This window comes from Cebidichthys violaceus, unplaced genomic scaffold (genome assembly GCF_023349555.1).
Source record: "Cebidichthys violaceus isolate CVI_PGR_0920_01 unplaced genomic scaffold, fCebVio1.0.p SCAF_2, whole genome shotgun sequence".
NCBI classification, from domain to species: Eukaryota; Metazoa; Chordata; class Actinopteri; order Perciformes; family Stichaeidae; genus Cebidichthys; species Cebidichthys violaceus.
The window spans coordinates 2,260,207-2,280,554 of record NW_027176372.1 but is presented as its reverse complement, the minus strand read 5'-3'; the positions used below and the strand labels follow the sequence as shown (position 1 = coordinate 2,280,554).

General features: G+C 45.0%; 1 protein-coding gene across 1 annotated transcript; it reads left to right on the top strand.

Moving 5' to 3' along the window:
* Nucleotides 1-2,200: 2,200 nt before the first annotated feature.
* On the top strand, nt 2,201-17,961 carry ppargc1b (peroxisome proliferator-activated receptor gamma, coactivator 1 beta). Its single transcript, XM_068714084.1, has 9 exons — nt 2,201-2,819; nt 5,808-6,864; nt 7,044-7,089; nt 8,782-8,846; nt 9,208-9,883; nt 10,462-10,519; nt 10,796-10,914; nt 11,198-11,325; nt 11,995-17,961. The coding sequence occupies exons 1-9, from the start codon at nt 2,487-2,489 to the stop codon at nt 12,084-12,086; spliced, it is 2,574 nt and encodes an 857-aa protein (XP_068570185.1). The 5' UTR covers nt 2,201-2,486; the 3' UTR covers nt 12,087-17,961.
* Nucleotides 17,962-20,348: the final 2,387 nt, after the last annotated feature.

Sequence of the window (20,348 nt, the reverse complement as noted above, 5' to 3'; positions counted from 1 at the left end):
GGGGGGGGGGGGTCTTTCAGTGTTTCACACAGACACAAACCTTCAGCCTCCTCTTCACTCTCCTCAATGGGACTCTCAGAGGAGCATCATCGGGCGCTTCGAGCCAAGTTGGCATCGCCCACTGAGGGCGGCATTAGTGACGCGGCCGATCGTCCTGTCGCTCCTTTGACCCAGATCGTATTCTGTGGTTACTGCCAGCTCTGTTTGGGGGTTAATGTTGTACTCATTGAAGCATTACAGTAATAAACAAAGATAGTGTTGTAGATAAACTATGATCCCTGGAGAATTATCTATCGACAAACTACCAAGTTTTATATTTACGTCTCATTGATTCAAGACTTTCCTCTCTATGTTTCACAGTACTTTACCGTAAACGTATGCCAACATAGAAAGTGGTTTTAAGAGCCTCTTAAAGATATATGTAGTCCCCCATATAAATATGAACTAGAGGTGAGTCAGCAGGTTTGATATATATACAGTATTTAAAGATGTTCTGGCCCCATTATTCAGTTCATATTCCTCATATTGGCTTAATATATAACAAGGCGGCTGGATAACATTTGTAGTGTGGTTTCATGTCCCGTCAGTCATTTTCTAAAGTACATTTAAAGTGAATAATGTTGAACTGCACCTAGTTAAACATACTAATACATATGTTATTTATTTACTGTTTTGTTCTGTCTTTTTTTTTTTCCAAAGACGTTACTCAGCTTTTTGAGCTGATTTCTAAACTGAGAGTTCACACATTCAAGCTTCGGATGTGCTCAAAAACCGTCAGTCGGGAAAGAAAATGAAGTAAAAGGACACAGGAAAACATGCTGCTTTTGTTTTTTAAAGATTACAACAGTGAATAAAGATCTACCCGACTTTACAGGAACAGTGTTGTTCCTTAATGTCATTGTCTCCTGTTTGGATCTCCAGGTGATGTGTTGGTTCACTCTTAGCTTTAGCTTTGTAACTTGTTTTCAACGCTGAATCGGTTCAACACCCTGGATTTGTCATATTGTAGATCCTTCTGTCTGCTTCTCTCTGATATTGCGTATACATTTTTTTTCCAAAATGTTTATATTATGTCTTCAGTGAGTACAGTTAGTGAATGGGGTGACCGTGGCTAAGTGGAGAGCAGGGCCACCTTTCAATCAGAGGGTCAGCGGTTCGATCCCCGGCTCCTGCTCTACTAGTCTTGTGTCAATGTGTCCTTGAGCAAGACACTTAACCCCAGAATGTCTCCCGTAGCTGCGTCTACGGTGTGTAAATAGATACTGAATTGTAAGTCGCTTTGGATAAAAGCGTCTGCTAAATGACTGTAGTGTGGCTCCATGGTCGCTCTGTCAGCTTGACGAAGTAACAGCGAATGGTCAATTATTTCTTATCCAAACAAAAATGAAGGGGTGGATTTACCATTTAGAATTTCCCTCAATTTCATCATAATAGCCAAATCATATTAAATACTGTTATTAATTCCCAGCAGGGATGGATTTGTAACACTCAGGCGACCACGGTCACTGCTTCCCGACAGACGAGGGCCACCACAATGGCTGCCAGAGGGTGTGTTGCATTGAGATAGCCCTCTGGGTGCCGGGCCCCTTTTTGCTGTAAATCATTGTGGGAAGCCCCGGTACATCCTACCGCTCCAATCCTCTCCTCCTATCACATCTGTATTTTCTACACCGTCGTCTTCTGGAGCAAACGCTGCACAGCTTAGTGGGGGGATTTTCTCCCTAAGCTGATTTATATCAGCTGATAGCCCCGTCATGAAGCCAGCCACTGGAATAAATGGATGAATAGACAGATGAAAAAAGAAAAGCAATGAAAGGATAGCGGGGGGAATGAGGAGCGGTTGTGTTAATATCTGTTTGAAAGGTAATACCCTAGGAAGGAGAGGGGGTTTGTTCTGTTTCCTCTCTGTGTACTAACCGTGGCTTCCTGTTTGATCTGAAGGAAGCAGAGTATGGAAAGATGAAAGAGACAACATTAAGGGGGATGGATGGAGAGAAGGACATGTAGAAGAAGATGGTTGTCAAAGGTCAGAGATGGAGAGAATAGATGAAGTGGGAAAGGGGGACGGCATCAAAGATTTATGGATCAAAACAGAAGGAAAAAAAAGGAAGCTGAAAGACTGGACAAGGATTCAAGGAAAGGAAGAGAGGATGGAGATAGGTGTCGCAGAAAAGAGGGGGAGGAAATGCAGGTGGCGGGGGGGATGGAAGAAGGGGGAGGAAGTGACCACGGAGGGAATGATAGATAGGACGGTTAGGATGGAGGACAAATTGAGGAGCAGAAGTCATATTCTATGTTATTATAGAGAGAGAGAAGTGGCTGAATCCAGCTCTTTAATGGGAACCGTGAACGTGCCATGTCGCTGTCAGCTGTAGTGATAAATGTACAGTATCATAACCTCATGGCCTCCTCTGCACATTATTCCCTTGTACAAACATCCATCTGCAGGGAGTTAACAGCTGACAGAATATAGATTAAAAATTGAAATGCGAGGGGCCGGAGTTTGGAAGATCTCCCACTTTCTGTCCACGTTTGGGCCTCACACAAAGACATCATTACAGGAAACAAAACGCACATCCTGTCTCTGTCATTTCAAAATAAATCCCAATGTGTTTGATGCTATAGTTTTGCAAAGCGCAGGCCTAACTGGTTCCCCCCCCCCCCCCCCCCGCCCCTCTCCTTCTCGTCACCAGCTGAAGACGCTCCTGCTGACTCCTCCCAACGTGCCCGCGGCCGTCGACGCACACAAAGACCGAGTCCACGGCCACCGCTATACCAACAGAAGCCTGCACCTCCGGCCGACTAGACCCCTGGTCAAGGTGAGGCAGTGAACACCTGTCGTTTGGCCGGTTTACAATAAGTGGTATGATTTCAAACTCTCCCTCGGCCTTGGATTTTTTTAGTTCAGGCAGAAGTACTTCCCTGGTGTCTGCACTACAGGGTAAAGTCAGACCCGCACATTAAACAGATGTCAGCATTACGAATCATTCCTACATTGTCTATTTAAAGAGCGTTGGCCAGATAGAGTGCAGTAAATAGCCGTTCCGATGCTTTCTCTCTTATGCTTAATAGAAATAATGGATGCTCTCTCTCTCAAAAGCAAAGATGGAGGTAGAGTGACGTAGGAGGGAGAAGCGTTGAGATGGATGGTTGACCCAACGAAGTGTCAAACTCTGACAGAGTTAGTATCTCGTGTACAACCATCATTTCCTTCCGACAGAAACCATAATCTTTCCTAAAAGTTAACCAACGGTAAACTGTTGCAGATTAGAGAACGCTGATACGATTCATAAAGAGGCAAGCGGGGAAGTCCCAGTCTTATGTCGATGTTCTTTGGAGCAGCTGGAGTGTCAGTTATGTTACGATGTGCGTCCTCAGCATCAATCCCACATTAAGTAATGTTTATTACACAAGCTGTCTGGGGAGAGTTTTAGCACCGCGGTTTAATCACAGGTTTAATTATCGTGGAACTCCTGAAAAACTGGCAGTTCAGTGGCTCCGGTGCAAAAAATGGTAGCCATCGGTATTGGCCTTTAAGAACTAGTATCGGATGCATCATTCACAGGAGCAGGAATAAAACAGCATAATGTTCCAAAGTTTAGCCAGCAACAGTTTTTTTTTTTCTTTTTTTTTTTTACAAATGAAAGATTTAATTTTAGACTCAAAACTCTTCAACCTTCAGCTGCTGCCGATGATAGATGTGGTGTCGGGGGGGGGGGGGGGGGGGGGGGGACACATTTTCAACGGCTACCGCTGTGTGACTTGGCAGTAATTGGATAGCTGCGAGCATTGTGCTTCAAGTGGTCGTTGATTACAGCGCCGCTCGTTTATCTTTTACGAGCGTAAAAAAAATAAATAAAACGTGGCGAAGCGTCAAGCGGCCCTCTGCTGTGGCTCGAGCGAGGAGGATACGAAAAATATATACCCACGGGACGCAGGATAAGCCGAGCCTGTATCCATCATGTAACCTCCGAACCTGGCTGTGTGTGTGTGTGTGTGTGTGTGTGTGTGTGTGTGTGTGTGTGTGTGTGTGTGAGCTTTGGTTTTTGAGCAGTGGTGGCTTTGCTGTGGCAGATGGCAGGAGTATTGACTGACAGGGCAAGGGGGCAACAGTGAATCATAGTCTCTCTCTCTCTCTCTCTCTCTCTCTCTCTCTCTCTCTCTCTCTCTCAGTATGAGCAATATAGAATCAGCCATTTCATCCAGCTGCACACTGAATCATCCCTCACAGTCGTAAACTGAATATACTGCTTTGTGGTCAGTGCTCCTGTATCAAGGGCAGGAAATTGAAGATACACCATTTGTTGGTGAGTCTTTGTTTGGTCAGGTGGTTCATGTGCTCTGGAGTAACTGTACACAGTGTGAGGAGATATTTCCAGCACAGCTACAGTGGAGTTTATGGAAGACGCTTTTATGAAAACTATAATATGACTTCTTTCATGTTTTTTTATGTGATGAAAGAAATCATAGTTTTTAAATAAGTCACACTATAGTAGGCCATGTGACTACCGTAAAAAAGTCATAATATAGCATGTAATAAAATGTCATTGAAAAAAATGCAATACTATATCATGTCATGAGAAATTTCACAACAAGTCATAGTATAGTATGTTGTGCAAATCAAAAATCATGAAAGAATAATAATAATATAGTATGTCGTAATGATTTAATGAAAAAAGTCATAGTATAGTATGTCATGTAAAAAAATAAATAAAAAGTCATAGTATAGTATATCATGTAAAAAGATTAATAAAAAGGCATAGTATAGTATGTGGAAAAAAGTCATAGTGTAGTATGTTGAAAAAAGTGAAAAATCCGTCATAGAGCTTTTATCCAAAGCGACTTACTATTCAGTATCTATCTACTGTAGATGCAGCTACGGGAGACATTTTGGGGTTAATGACCTGAGACTAGCTGGAGCCAGGGATCGAACCACCGACCCTCTGATTGAAAGGCTGCCCTGCTCTCCACTTACCCACAGTCACCCACATAGTGCAGCATGTCGAAAAAATGGAAGAAACATGTCGAAAAAAGTGAAAAACGGTCATAGTATAGCATGTCAAAAAAAGTCATAGTATAGTATGTCGAAAAAATATGAAAAATATAATGTACCATGTCGTGAAATTTTCATGAAAAAAATCATGGATAGTGTCGTAAAAAAGTAAATCATAAAAAAGTAATTTCATAGTATGTCGTGGACAATGTGACTGAAACGACATCCTACAGTTTGTTGTCAAAATATGTTTTTTAAAGTAATAGTATGTCATAAAACTGGCATGAAAAATGTCATACTCTAGTATATCATGGAAAATATCATCAAAAAGTCACACTGTAGTTCTTTTCATCACAACTACAGTGAAGCAGTTTATCAATCAACGTCTGAGATGTCACACTCACTCACAACAAAGCCCATTACATATATACATATATACATATATACATCAATGAATAGTTTAATAAGTAACACAGGGGAATCGAACACATTCAATAATTCAATCTTAAAATATAGGCATACCATATAACACATATAAAGCACAATAGTATGACACATCTTTGTAAATGAGTGTAATTGCAGCATAAAGAAACTTGAATGTGATGAGATACATGAGAAGTCAGATCGTGCCAGACGGCAGCAGGCAGAACACTTTGTGTCTCTGGTGATTGGGATCCCTCTTCCAACACCACTGGGTCCCGATGATGTTCTGAGCATTTGTCACCACCCTCTGTAGGTGGTGTTACAGCCGAGGGTGATGTTTGAGGAAAGAGTCTCACGCTGGTGTTGGTGTTTGTGTGTCTCCACCCTTCAGAACGACCTCCGTCAGGAGAGGAAGCCCCGAGCGGTGCGTCCCGCGGGCCGCCTGTGCACCGAGCTCCACCGCCACCTCACCACTGCCCGGGACTCGGGGGACGCTCCGGCCCCGGACACGGAGGAGGACGAAGAGGAAGAAGAGGACGAGGACAGCGAGTCGGAGGAGGATGAGGAGGAGGAGGAGGAAGAAGAGGAAGAGGAGGAGGAGTCTTCCAGCAGCGAGGTGGAGGGCGTGTCGGTCGTGTCCACGGCCCCCGCTGAGCCGGCGAAGCCTCAGTTCAGCTCGGAGAAAGAACTGCACTCGGTGGTGGAGCTGATCACGTACATGCACACCTACTGCCTGCCCACACGCAAGCAGCAGGGCTGGGAGCGGAAGGACCGCGAGGCCGCGAGGCCTCGAGCCAGACCCGAGGCCTCCCGCCCGGCCGCCACAAGCTCTCACAGCAGAGTGGTCTTGGTGGCTACTCCCGGGACTAGCGGGGGCTTAACTGGGACAGGCGTCGGCGCCCCCAGGAGGCTCCCCTTTGCGAGGCGAAGGGAGATGAAGGCCAACTCCCTTCTCCGTGAGCTCCTGCAGCAGAGCAGCTCCTTCGACGTGAGCAAGCCTTACAGACTGCACAGCCCTCCCTACTCCCACTCTCACAGCCCCAGCAGAGTCTCCGCTCCCTCTGCCCCGGCCAAGTCAGCCCCGGCCTACTCCCCCAGCTCCACCACCCCAAAGCCAGAGCTGCGTAAAGACTCCTCCTCCCTTGAGAGGAGAAGCCGCTCCTCGGAGGCGCCTCAAAGCCCAAAGGAGACGGAGGAGGATGGCGGAGGCGGCTCCTTCTCCGTCCGGCGCTCGCGACGCCTGGCCTCCTTCCCCAGCCGCTTCGCCAAGAGGCTGCGGCCTGGACGGGCGAGGGAAGGGGAGAGGAAGGACAGGGAGGAGAGGGGGGAGGAGGGACGAGCGGGGGTCAAACTCCTGCTGACACAAGCCGGAGGGGGGACGACGACGGAGACGCAGCCGGAGCAGCTAACGCCGGGAGACGAGCCGACCAAACCCTGCTGCCACAACGGTGAGATGGACAGGAGGGAAACTGCCCATTATTCTCAACTATAATAATATGTACCAAAAGATACAAGCAGACATGCACGTTCATACACCTCCGTTGTTAATTAAGAAGGGTAAGAATGACAGGGACACATGGATCTGAAGTTGTGCATGGTTGTAACTGGCTTCTTGTTCTGATTGCAGAGAAGCGAGCCTGCCTCTGTCTGACTCTCACCCCCAAGTCCACAGGGTGAGTTTCTCCACGTGAAGCGCCTGCTGAGTCTCATCAGGACTAGCTTTGCAAAAGATCTCCATGTTTGTATGCAGCATTTAGCACGCAGCAGCGAGTCCTCCTTAGAGGAATGTCTTTTTGTCCTGGTCCTCCTGCTGAACTTCCACATGGTGCTGTCAGATCAACTATCTACTGGTTCATGACCAACTATGTATTAAAAGCTTCCAGTCAGGATCCACATGTAAGACATCCAACTATGTAATTCTAACCAAATAATGAAAAAATAATAAAAGTGTTAGTGATAACTATTCATCAAAAAACTCCACTTCCAACGTTAACTTAGGCTGAAATGTTGCGGTTCTCATTTCCAGAAATCGCCATCTTCTTGTTCTTCTTTAAATTAAAAATAAAATAAAAAGGCTGCAGTGGCCTCTGTGGAGCAGACAGGTGGAAGACAGATGCCTCCTGGGAAATCTATGTATCTACTGGACTAATCTAGATTCTGGTAACTAGAGTGGGACAGACTAACTTCAAACGTGGGTCTATTCCCCTCCAGATCATATGTTTGAAGCAGACCACACAACGTGACTGTGTTGTCTAAGTCCTGGTGTTTGTAAGCACTCAATGCACAGCAGGGCTGGGCTCTTTTTCCAGGTAACATTTCCCCACTCAGAGTCTGACGTAAACTCCAAGGAGCTGCTGTTCCATGCAGCTGAGGAAACGTCCGTGCTTCACAATGTGGCAGAGGTCCATAATTCATACATTCTCACTTCCTCGTGTGGAGCGTTCGGTCTGGGGGATTTGTCGTTGGCAGGAAGGAAGAGCCTCGCAAACGAACGAACGTATTCACATGCAGCATTTCCAAAGTGTGACGGGACTAAACGGGTCGGATCGTGCATGTCGAGACGCCGTGAGACGCAAAACGTGTCCTTCAAAGCGTGGGTTTGCAGTCATGTCATGTCTCATGGGACTGTGTAATATTTTAAAACAAGATTAACCAAGCTCAAATTCAGAGATTTTTATTCCAAATTCCCTAATGAGTCTGGACCTCTGGCTGCTCAGACTTCAATGTGAGAGCCCTCACTGCTCCTGCTTTTACAAATGAACCTCCCCACCCACCCATCCATCCACCCATCCACCCATCCATCCACCCATCCACCCTGGGACGTCTCCAGCTACAACCAGTCACGTGTTCTCTGTGCAAACCAGCTGGCATCCCTCCATCCCCTTAATGAATCTGTCTTCTGAAGCGCTCACCAAAAAAAAAAAGAAAGAGTTTTTATTTTTTTGATTTTAATATATATTTGACTCCCCTGTTCTCCGCGGAGGGTAATATCCCGTCTGAAGCCAATCCACTTGGCAGCGCTTCTTTCTTTCATGGCGACTGGAGAAACAGAAACAGACAGCCAGAAATAGAAAAGGAGAAGAAGAATAGGGGGAGAGGACAGACGAGTACATATGGTTGTTGCGATAAGAAATGAGGAGTGCCGAGAAATGGCAGCAGCGTTTACAGGGAGAAGCATAATTCAAATTCAGCAGACGTCGGCTGAAAGGAGCTTTTACTGGGAGACGTTTCAGGCGGTTATTGGATTGCTTTTGATTTGTTTGTTTGGAAAAAATACAACATATTCCAACATGACACAGCACTCTCTAATTTCTCTCTCTTTCTCTCTCTCTCTCCTTTGATCGCTGGCGTCTCTTCACCACCAGAGAGTCCCAGTACAGCACCAAGCCTTTCGAGCAGACGCTCAGCGTGGATCTGTGTGGAACGGCAGGTAAACATGTCGCGTTTACTCGCTTGTTTGTTTGGATTTGTGTTGACGTCGACAGGTTACAGCTCTACAGATACAGTCGTATGGGACAGAGGGACCAAATCCTCAACAGTAACAGGAAGTGAGATAGACATTTTGGAGTTAGAAGAGAAGATCGATACCACTCTCGTATCTGTACAGTAAAGATGGAGCTGGAGCCAGCAGCCTGTTAGCTTAGCTTAGCTTAGCATAAAGACTGAGAACAGGGGGCAACTGCTAATGAGGCTTTGTCCTCCTGTAAAAGGAGTGTATGTGCTGGACTATTTCTTGACAGGAAACAGTTTGTATCTAGCTCATGTGGGTTTTTTTCCTCCCCCTTTTTAAGGTCTCACCCCTCCCACCACCCCGCCCCACAAACCGGTGGAGGATGAGCTCTTCAAACCGGCAGAGGGAGGAAAGGGAGGTGAAGGAACAGGCGGCAGTGACGGCGGCGGAGGAGGTTGCAGCGAGTCGGTTAACTCGGCCTTGAGCGCCAACGCCAGCGCCGCCGCGAAGGCCTCGTCCCGGCTGATCCGCGTCCCCCACCAGCGGAAGCTGCCGGAGCAGACGGAGCTGTACGCCCAGCTGCGGCGCATGGGCCAGGCCGGCGACAGCGACACCCACCGCACGTTCGGCGACCACGACTACTGCGCCCTGAGCCTCGGGGAGAGCCGCAAGCGCAGCGCCGCCATGCTCGGCGCCATTTTGCAGGCGCAAGTAGGGAGCGACGGCGCCGCCCTCGCGCCCAAAGAAGCCGAAGATCAGGTGTCGGACGGAAACGGAAAGGAGAACAGGGAAAGGCTGGTGGTGTCGGAAATCGCAGAACAGCTTGAGCATCAGAGCACAGTGGTGATATCCTCATCATCTTCTTCATCATCATCATCGCTGCCGTCTTGCTGCCAGTCGGCGGCTGCCACACCGCCGGTCTCGGAGGAAGAGGCGGAGCGCTCGTCTGCGTCCCGCTCGCCCTCGCCCATCCTCCACCTGTGTCCCGACTCCCCCGCCAGCAAGACAGACTCCAGGTGAGACGGACAGGCAGACAATGAGACGGTGTGAAGATCTGGGTCAAGGAGATTAACAGTGAAATGTAGAGACGGGGGGGGAAGCAGACAACACGAGTAGAACACAGTATTAGAAGGAGAGAGGAAGGGAGAGAAGACGCTTGAGACATTTCGATCCTTCCGATCCTTCCGATCCTTTCGATCCGGGTGATCTGATCTGTAGCATGAAAACAGAAATACAGTTTGAAAGGAGTTCAACATTTACATCAAATACCGTACTGTCTACTTACATAGAGGTCAGTACGCATTTCTATACGTGCAAGAGAAAGTTTGACTCGACTGTCTCACGTTGAAGGAGGTCAGTGGTCACATTATTTCTGTACAATGGAGACAATGGCAGAAAGAGAAGGGGGTAAGAGAGAGAGAGAGAACAGAGCGATGCCGTACTGCAGTAAGTGGGAGAAAGTCCGCCTTTTTGCCGCAGTTCACCTGTTTCCTCATGTCTGACATTTCAGTTTCACCTTGTGTCCGTCCTTATCTCTCTCTCTCTCTCTCTCTCTCTCTCTTTTCCCCCCTTTTTCTTTCCCGTCCCGTTTTAGTGAGAACTCCGAGATCTGTCCCGACGACAAGCAGAGGAACAAAGCCAAGTCTGACGAGGTACGGAGAACATCCTACAGACACTTTGAAATCTAAAAGCAAACTCCACCTCAGTAGCTCTGAGCTCACCACACTCTAAAGGTCCGATGCTTCACGTCAGACATTTTGATCCACGGGTTTGGACATTTAAACGCACAACCGATTCCATATAATATAACACTGCAGCTGCACAATCAGACCCCTGCCGCCCTTGCGCTCAGCGTTCCCCGCCCCAGTTCCCACGTCTGTCTGTATTGTCCTTTGTCCTGACTGTTGCCATGGTTTCCCTGTTGCCAGGACAACTGCCAGGTGTTTTACATCCACAACCTGCCAACCAGCGTGACCCAGAACATGCTGAGGAAACGCTTCCAGGGTTTCGGCAAACCCGAGGACTGCAAGGTCATCATCTGCAACGAGTAAGCGTCCCGATCTGGATTCCTCCATCTGGAGGGTGGAGGAACGGGAACTTTCTTTTGTGCTATGGGTCGCAGTTCTGATGGTTTTAAATGCAGTCTACATGGTCACATTAACGTATCGTAGTCAAGTAATGACTACAAACTGCTTCGATCCAGTTATTCCTTAAATGTTGTGCATTGAACGAAAGGATGCATGTGATTGATTCAGCGTTCTCCGTCTCTACCGACGCAGCGGTGGACGTTATGTGAAAGTGTCTTGTCTCTCTGCCTGTGTGGTTTGTAGGGAGCGCTGCGGGGTGATAAAGATCCGCCAGTCGGGGGGTCAAAAGCACTGGAGAGAACGGGAGACTGTTTTCCAGAACGGGCCTGCAGGCCTACGGAGGCTGACGAGGAAACGCTACATAGACCTCGGTAATGAACACGGACTCACTAACAGAGCTCTACTGAAAGAGGATCAAATAGTAAATCAGCATGCCTGGTTTCGCGGTAACTAATGTATTAGTAGCTATTAGTTATAAGTATGTTTTTGTTGTTTTAAATTAGTCAATGTGGCAAATTTGTGTGTCGCCAAAGCTGAAAGCACCACAGACGTTTGCACACATTCCATCTGGAATTTTAACATTAAGGCGCGACGGCATTCTAAGCCAAGTTCACACCACACCACGTTTCACACTACGTGACCGACGAGCTGTAACGGTTACCGATGCCGGCGTCACAAATGCCACCAATACGGCCAGAAACGGTGGAACGGGTCTCGGGCGAGTATCGCATTATTCATCAGAGATGGGGAAACTCCAGTCGCACTCACGGTAACTTGAGATCACGTAGCCCCGCCCTCCTCTCTCTCACTCACTTTGCCGTCTTCTTGTCACTTGACTCGTTTGCCACGGTTGAATAGAACAATTTGCAGGTTCGACGTCGTCGTGTTTCCCATTGACTATCGTTTAGCCTGCTGGACATCTGGAAAGCGTCTTTCGGATCGTCGCCGAGTCTCGCGATCCTTTGAGCGGAGCTCTACAAGTTTGAGTTTGACTGAGATTTCTTACGTTTTGATAACAACCCGGTGTTTCTGTCTTGCAGATGAGGCAGGCCCGGGCCCCGTCAAGAGCAAGTACGATGCACTGGACTTTGACACTCTGCTGAAGGAGGCCCAGAAGTCCCTGCACCGCTGACTGGCCAGCCTTAGTACGGTGCAGCAACAACCCTGCGACTACACGGCTCTGCCCTCAAGACAGGCCTCTCAGTACCTCCATGCAAGGCAACCTCGCAAAATGTTTACATTTTTACCAATGGAATAAAGTAATGTTAAGGACCTCGTTTTGTTTTTTTGTTTTTTTTTTAGTTTCTTTCACCAGAGGATACTGCTTAAAAACGAGGAAGCCACCGGGAGTTAAGAGACGATGGAGAAAGTGGGACTTTTTTAACAGCTATGGTACAACTACCACAAACGATACCGATACACTTCTTAGCTGAACAACAGAAGCCGTCTGTGTTGGTGAGGTCGTCGCCCGGCCTCAGAGGAGCGGGCGGCGAGAGATCTCTGTAGCAAATCCTTGCTATTCCCTGCGTTGCGTTGGTCGTCGTGGTGTGTGTGTTTCTGCGCGTGTGTGTGTGTTCTTTGTTCTGTTTGTTTTGTAAAAAAAAAGAAGATAAAAAAACTCCCTCTCTTTCCGGTTTTCGGGCGGTGAACCTTTCAAGCCGTGTTCGCCATTAAGTTGTGCGGTTGTAAAAACCAGGAAACAAAAAAAAAAAAGACCCCTGCTTTGTTTTAGCGAAAAATTGTGGATGTTATAAATTTTAAAATCTATTGTGTGTGCGTGCGTGTGTGTGTGTGTGTGTGTGTGTGTGTGTGTTATGGACAAAGAATATATATAAAAAATACATTTAATCATTTGATGACTGATAAAGTTTACAAATCTAAAATGAAGATGAAAAAAAAGTCATGTTTTTTTTCTTTCTTTTTTGTAATTGTAGTGCTTCCTTGATTTGATCTATGCACTGTAAGGAGGTCGATATCTCCGCTGTCCTCCACTTTCCCTCTTTTGACTCTGATCTCCAACTCTGCCATGCTGACTATTTTTGGACCGTGCTACTGGCTGCTGCAGGTTCCGTTTGGTCCGCGTTGTATACATTAAGACCCCGACTAGGTCCTGGGAAAAAGACTATACCTCAAAGTCCACCGATCTACAGCACGCAATGGAACAGCACAAGAGGCCCGTTGAGTTCTTCTAGAATTCTCTAAATGACCAGATTATATAAAGAGCTTTCAAGTAGGACGGAATAAAAAAAATAAAAAAGATACTTACCGTCTTGGTTAAAGTAAATCCAAGGACTGGGCCTAAAGTTAGAACTAGAACGTTTTGGGAGTCAGAATGGGCGATTGTTGTCCGTGCTGCATCGGTTGATTCGAGGTTACATTTGTCCCACATTCTGAGGGGTCTTGATGTATATTTGATAGGGTCCCAATGAACATGTGTCCAATAACGGCTGCAGCCTAATGACACCCCTGAATGCCACAGCCAATGCAACACTTACTGTTTACATTTGGACTGCAGCAAGCAGGACTAAAATGGGGAAATAATGATGATAGCCATAGACGCTTTTCTACCGTACTTTGTTCATTGCAGAACTCCGTATGAATTCATCACATCCGCACTTTGTCCAGATCACCCCAGTCCAATCTTCCGTCACATTAAGTCCATCGTGGAATTCAACTATTTCGATTGTCCAGGAATCGCGTTTTTTTTTTCCGTGGCGACGGTGCTTCACGGTGTCACTGGGTTTTCAAAGTACAAAGGGAAACGGGACCAATTTGCTCCCCATACTCCACCCATAGAACGTTGCCAGAAGTAGACGAATCTGTTGGTTCAGATGGAATGTATTCAAAAAAATCTGAATGTAATCGTTGCGGTTTTTTTCCCCCATTTCTGCTTGCCCAAAGATTGTGTCGTTTTTTTTTTTTTCTGTACTTTAAAAAGGGTAGAGTTGCTTAGTCTCCGGTTGACTGCATGCGACGAATTCCGGCTCGTTGTGCAGTTCGAGGTTAGCGCCTAATTAACATTCCTGATGCAGCCAGTAGCAACCGCCGTGAAAAAAGGGAGAGAGAGAGCCTCCAAACCTGCCAATACGGTGGCACCGAACTCCTTAACAGCCAGGGAACAAGCGTCAGGAACGAAAAAGAACAAATCGGGCCGAAAATAGGCTGGTTTCTCGTCCGGGAGTTACTGTATCAGCTGAGCATCTCTACCTCACATCCATCCATCCCTGTTTCCCCCTGTTCCACTGGATGCTCTCCCCCATCCAACGCTAAAAAAAGGTCCCTCACTCTGTTCTGTTTTGTTTTTCTGTCAGAAATGTTGTCTGTGTGAGGGTTTCCCCAACTGATGGGTGGTTATGGGTAGTTTTTTTTTTTTTTTTTTTTTTATATCCAGTGACTCCTCCTACCACTAAGCTCCCCCTGTGAGGGGAATACTCTTTCTCTTTCTCTAACTCTTTACTTCGCTTGCCTCGACGGTTTTATAGCGTGTCCGTTTCTTGGAGTCTCGACCGTGTGTCCTTGTGTAACTGAGTGTTTCGTCTTTGTCTCGTGTTTGAGTCGGACACTGCTTGCAGGTTGGCGGCGAGGGGTCGGGAGGGGGAGTGATCGGTGGCTTGGTGGCCGGTTGGTCCTCGAGTGTCCTTGGAGGGGAACATTCCCCTCATTTACTTGTTTTCTTCAGGGACACGCCATTCCTCCAGATCCCCCCTCTTCCTCCTCTCCTCGCCGAGGAATTTCAACAAAACGCAGCCCGTCCTTTTCCTCCAACTCTATCGCTTTCCGTCGCTTGTGGGTTCAAGGCCTTGTTTCCAGGTCTTCCCCAAACCCTGGTAAACTCCCTGCTTTTTAACAGATAACCCCCCCCCCCCCCCCCCATCCTCTTCCTTGTCCCTACTCTATCTAATCAACTCCTTGGTAACACACACAAAAATTTGAATGTTTACATCACTCGATTCTCCTTTGACTTTATTAGGAACGCACACTTAGTACAAAGGCGCCTTATTCAGTGTTGTAAAAAAAAAAAAAAATTTGAACAGCAAGTGAAGTGACGTGGCGTTGCTTCTCCAGGCTCACTGATGTCCAAAACTAACAAAAACAATTTAGTGCTATACATACTGATTGAGAAACAAGGAGGGGAAAAAAAAGACATTTTAACAATTAATCTCAAACAGCTGAATGAGTATTTGTGCTTAGTATGTATACTACTAAAAAGTGAGAGAATGTGCTGGTTTACATATAAAAAAAAAAAGAAAATATAATATATGAATATAAAATGTGTATATAGCACTATGCCTCGTTGTAAACATAAAGTGTATTGTGTGTTTATTTTTATTTTTAGTTGATTGCTAATCAGACAGCAGATGGTCAGATGGTTATTTCAAATTAGTCGATGTTTGTTCAGTACAGGGAGGAAATTTAAGGGAAAAAATAAATGACTTCACTCAAAGTCCAACACTGTTGTAAAAGAGCGACACGAGTATCCCTTTAGACTATCACACTAGAAAGGTTATGTTTATTTGCTGTTTATGAAATGACTAAATCTTTTTTTATGTTTTTTTTGTTGTTATGTTTTCTTAAAGCAATTTGAAATGCAATACATAATAATCTTATCTTGATGACAGCCTTTCCGAAAAACTGAGGTAATAATGTACAGTGTGTGGTTGTTGATCTACAACACGGGCAGATTCAATAGGGTACTTGTTCTGTATGTAGACTGCTGTTTAACACAAAAAAATCATAAAGACAAACTACAGGAAGAATGTGGGTAACACGTATACAAAACAAATGCTAATATACTCTTGCACAAATAACGTCCCAAGTCTTGAAATATCTTCACAGTTTTTTGTTCTCGTTGAAAGGAAGCCATTGTAACTATGTTATTACCACCTTTTTGATGGTACACAGGTTTGTTCAAATCTGAGTTGCATAGAACACTTACTTTTATGACCGCTAACAGCCAATAGCTACACATGTATGACTGGTAAAGGAATGTGGGCGGGAGGGGAAGGAGAACTGAAGCGAGTCGTCGGCTTTCACTCCGAGGTAGACGCTGTAGAAATCCCAGTTCCACCACTGCCCCTCCAAAAAAGGAAGCATTTGGATTCAGTCGCTTACAATTTTAAGAAATAAGTTACAGAACGGCTTTGTGGTCCAAATAGCTGGAACGCGTAGTTGTGTCTTCACGAGTACGGAAGCAGGATAGACGCTAAATAAAGCATGAAGGCAGCCGGATCCATCAAAATTGTGAGGGCCACATTGAGACAAGAAGTTCTTTTACCTTGAAGTAGTGCGGGAGAAAGGCTGGAAGTCAAGGGATGAGAAACATGCCTTCAAACGCACGGAAAGTTGTACGATACAACAACGATAACAAAGCAACAGGCTAAACGAGAGCTACCTCTGCAACATATAACAACTTGTGGAGGAAGAGCATTACTTCTACATGTAATCCAAAAAAATCAGACTTCCACTTATTTGAGGAAACCTTCAGACTAACAGCATGTGGTGGGATTTCTACAGCGCTGAGTGCCTCCATTGTTCAAGAGGTGATTGACGTTGAAACAACCCCATGTTCCATCATTGCAAGCCTTAAAATTCAGTCGGGGTGGGAAACTAAGCTACCGATATTACCGTTTCAGCTCCTTTCCAATCCAATGTGGTTTATTATTCAATAATTACTGACGTAATTAAAACTTTTTTCAATAGCCATATTATAATAAAAAGGTATATACATATATATGAATATATATATATTTGTGTGTTTGTGTAGATATCTAGATTATTATATACTTTCTTATAGAAAACTTTGATGTTGACCATTCTCCTCAGTGTTTTGAGAACACGTTGACACATTTCAACATAATACTGCTGTCCACTCGGTCTAGGTGCTAGGTCGACGGGCAGCGAATCAAAAAAAAAAAAAAAAAAGGAAAGACAAAGACAAAAAAAACCCCACATCCTTCCAAAGGGAGTTCCCCAAGTCAGAATGCAATACCTTTCTTTCCGTTCTTCATTTCAGAAAAATGGACAATGGCAAGAAAACCCCTAAACTTGATAGGCAAGTTGACCAAAAAATAAAACTTCAACAATAAAGAGCGTGGCTCGTGAAAAAAAATCAGTTTTATAGATGTTGTTGTTTTCAATGCCATGGCCCATGAAAAAAAAAAACCCACCCTTTTTTTGTTTTTTATGTCACTTACTGTTTTAGTTTTGTAAAACAATGTATCCGTTAGCTAGCGACACCATCCTATTAGCCCCTACCAGGACAGGAGTGCTTGCAATACCGGCCTCAGATTCCACTTTCATGTCTGATCAGCAACATGATCATATAAATACAGAGAAACTAATAGGTAACCTGTCAAACTTGATAGCAACAGTGATGTCAAATAGGCACTCAGTAGGGACTGCAAACTGTCACAATCTGCTGAATGTGAGTGTTTTTCTTGTTTTGGTGGAAGAAGATATTTTGACATAAAGGGCATACATTGTTTTTGTTGTTTTTCATTTCTATTGATTTTATTGTCTCTTTACATCTAATGACTATCAAATTCACATAAATGATTTTTTGTTTTTTAACTTAGTTTTTGGTAAAAACAAAAAGGTAAATACTGCTAGTGAGATTTTATATTTTTACATATGTTGGTTTTATTTTGCGTTTCTTTTTTTTTATTTATACGCCATTTAGTTTGGATGTCTTTAAATGGTGTTTTTTTGTTTTTTTTCTCCGTTTTGTGTGATTTCATATGTCTTGAGAACGTGGAGACAAAGGCATTTCAGTATTTTTGAATTGTTAAAATCTAGTTTCATAGAAGCGGAAGTATCTGATGTTATAAATTATATTTTAATTCATGTAAATAGTTTAAAACAGAAGACTATGGCTTCCTTTTAAACTGAATACATTTCTCTTCAGAGATTGTTTACATTATGAAACTGTAGAGATGTGCTCCTCATATACTGTATAAAGTACATATATTCATTGATTTGCCTCAAAAAAATAAAAATCCTAATGAACAGCTTTCTTTCAGTCCATGTGGTGATTTTGGATGAAGATGGGTCATAATCATACTTTGAAAACTGGGCTGACTACATTTCTCATGAACAGATCCCATGAAAAGACCAAAACAAAGGTTTCCACTCATTCCTACTGAAGACATGCACACACTAGATAGATGAAGACCTTTAGGCAGTGGTGTGAACTTCACACGCGTGTCTTGGAATACTTACGGGTGATGACGTGTTAACGGTTGGAATATTAGTTTTGGAGGTTTTTCATGATTGGCCAGTCAAGACGTCATAGTTCGTCTTCATGAAGGGAGCGTGGACATGTTGAACAGCTGCTATGGATTTAGTTTAGGAGATGTTATTGCCCTTAAAGAGGCAGTTTGTGTTGCAGCACAGAGGGCCGTGAACGTCTGCAGGTGCTTGTTTCATCGTGTCCACCACCGATACGCTCTGCGGTGAGGCAATAACAACGCATTTTAAAACATCTGCTTCATTATCATGCCTATAACATGTTATTGTCTCTGTTGCATGTTGTTTCCTACTTGCTGCTGCAACAAATCCTCCCTCTAGTTGAGAAAAACACGTCAGCATGTAGACTTACAGGAGGAATATTACCAAACCTTGTCCGTGCATGTCGACACAAGACTGCATGTATTGTGCATTGTACTGCTGTGATCAGCCTATCCACACACACTGTGGAGAGGTTCAGCTTCATAAAGCGGTACACTCTGCTGCCTGTGCTCTCACACTCACACACACACACACACACACACACACACACACACACACACACACTCACTCACACTCACACTCACACACACACACACACACACACACACACTAATGGACACTCCCTCCCTCCAGTCTTCCCCTGGTTAAACAGCATCCTATTAACAGGCCGCTGGCAATTTTCCGCCTGGCTAGACTGTGATTCACATGTCAGTGACTGCACTGATGATGTCTGTGCAGGGGACATCGCTGAACCAGCTCTGCTGTACTGATGCTCTGCTGTCACTCCCACATCGGCAACAACACGTGAGAAACATTTATGTTTCACAGGAAGCTACCAGAGAAGAAACAAATCGAAATGTAACCGGATGAATATGAACTTCAATCAAACCGGTGTGGAGCAAAATGGCGCTTGAGAGGGCAGACGGTAAGGATTAGGATAAAAATGAGAGTAAATGTGATTTCGTCGATGGTAAAATATATGTAGGGTTGATGTTTCAGCAAACTTAAAGGTGCTAAATTCTAAATTCCGAGCATATGTAGATACTTCACACGGCTCTCGACATGACGAAGGCTAACGGTGACAACAGCGCTAACGGAGGTAACAGCGCTAACGGAGGTAACAGCGCTAACGGAGGTAACAGCGCTGACAGAGCTAACGGATGGAGAGCGACTTCATTTTCTGCTCAGGTAGAAATTACTCCACTCTGTCTTTACATTTGCTGCTATATTAATGCTCTGACTGTCATACAGAGAAAATATTGACCAACGGAAACCAACCAAACAACAGAAGTACCCGTGCAGTAGAACCGAATGACTTCCATGATGCACCGAGTACATTAATCCAAGGAAAATGGTGAAATAAGAAATTAAAAACAGTCTGAATTCCTGGAGTTCTGTAACACTGCTCTCCGATTTGACAGGGATTCGAGTAAAAATAAAATCTCAAGCATGTCAGAATTTATCGGAGACGACAAGGACACTAGTTTAGAAATGTAACGCCGTGAGCTCTTCATTCTTTGCACTACTTTGTTCAAACTATTCCTTCTGGTTTGGTCTTCGAAGCCAAAAAGTTGCACCCAGATCACAACGTACTTCAGGAAACGATCGCAAAAACGTCAAACTGACGTTATTTCAAATTGTTGAAATAATAAAAAAAAAGAAGAAGCTCTAAACAACTGTGTATCCACACCCAGAAGTCACACAGCAGCATGGACATCCCATCGGAGTCTACTTCACTCTCCTTTTAGCTCTGATTTGGTCTCCAGTATCTCCTGAGAACATCTGGCTCCTCTGCATCCTCAGTCCGATCGCCGTTTGGTCCGTTCATCAGAGCTCGTTTGACGAGAGCACTTCACTCAAGAAACCAACGAGAAGTCAATACGATGAGCTGAAAGCGGCTCAAATGTGTAGAGCTAGTTGGTTTAGCGCTACAAGCAACCATAGAAACACTTTTTATTCCACCATGACTGTCTGGTAGATGCTGTCTCAAGCAACAAGCTTCCTCAACCGTGAACCAGACTCTAAACTACCGTTACCCGGGCCTGAAACTCACTCCTAATCCATCGCACCGCGGCCTCAGACAGGACCCGACCCACATGTTGGATACCCACTAACACAGTGTGCACTTCTGGTCACGATCTGATGAAGCCAGCAGAACTTTTGTAAA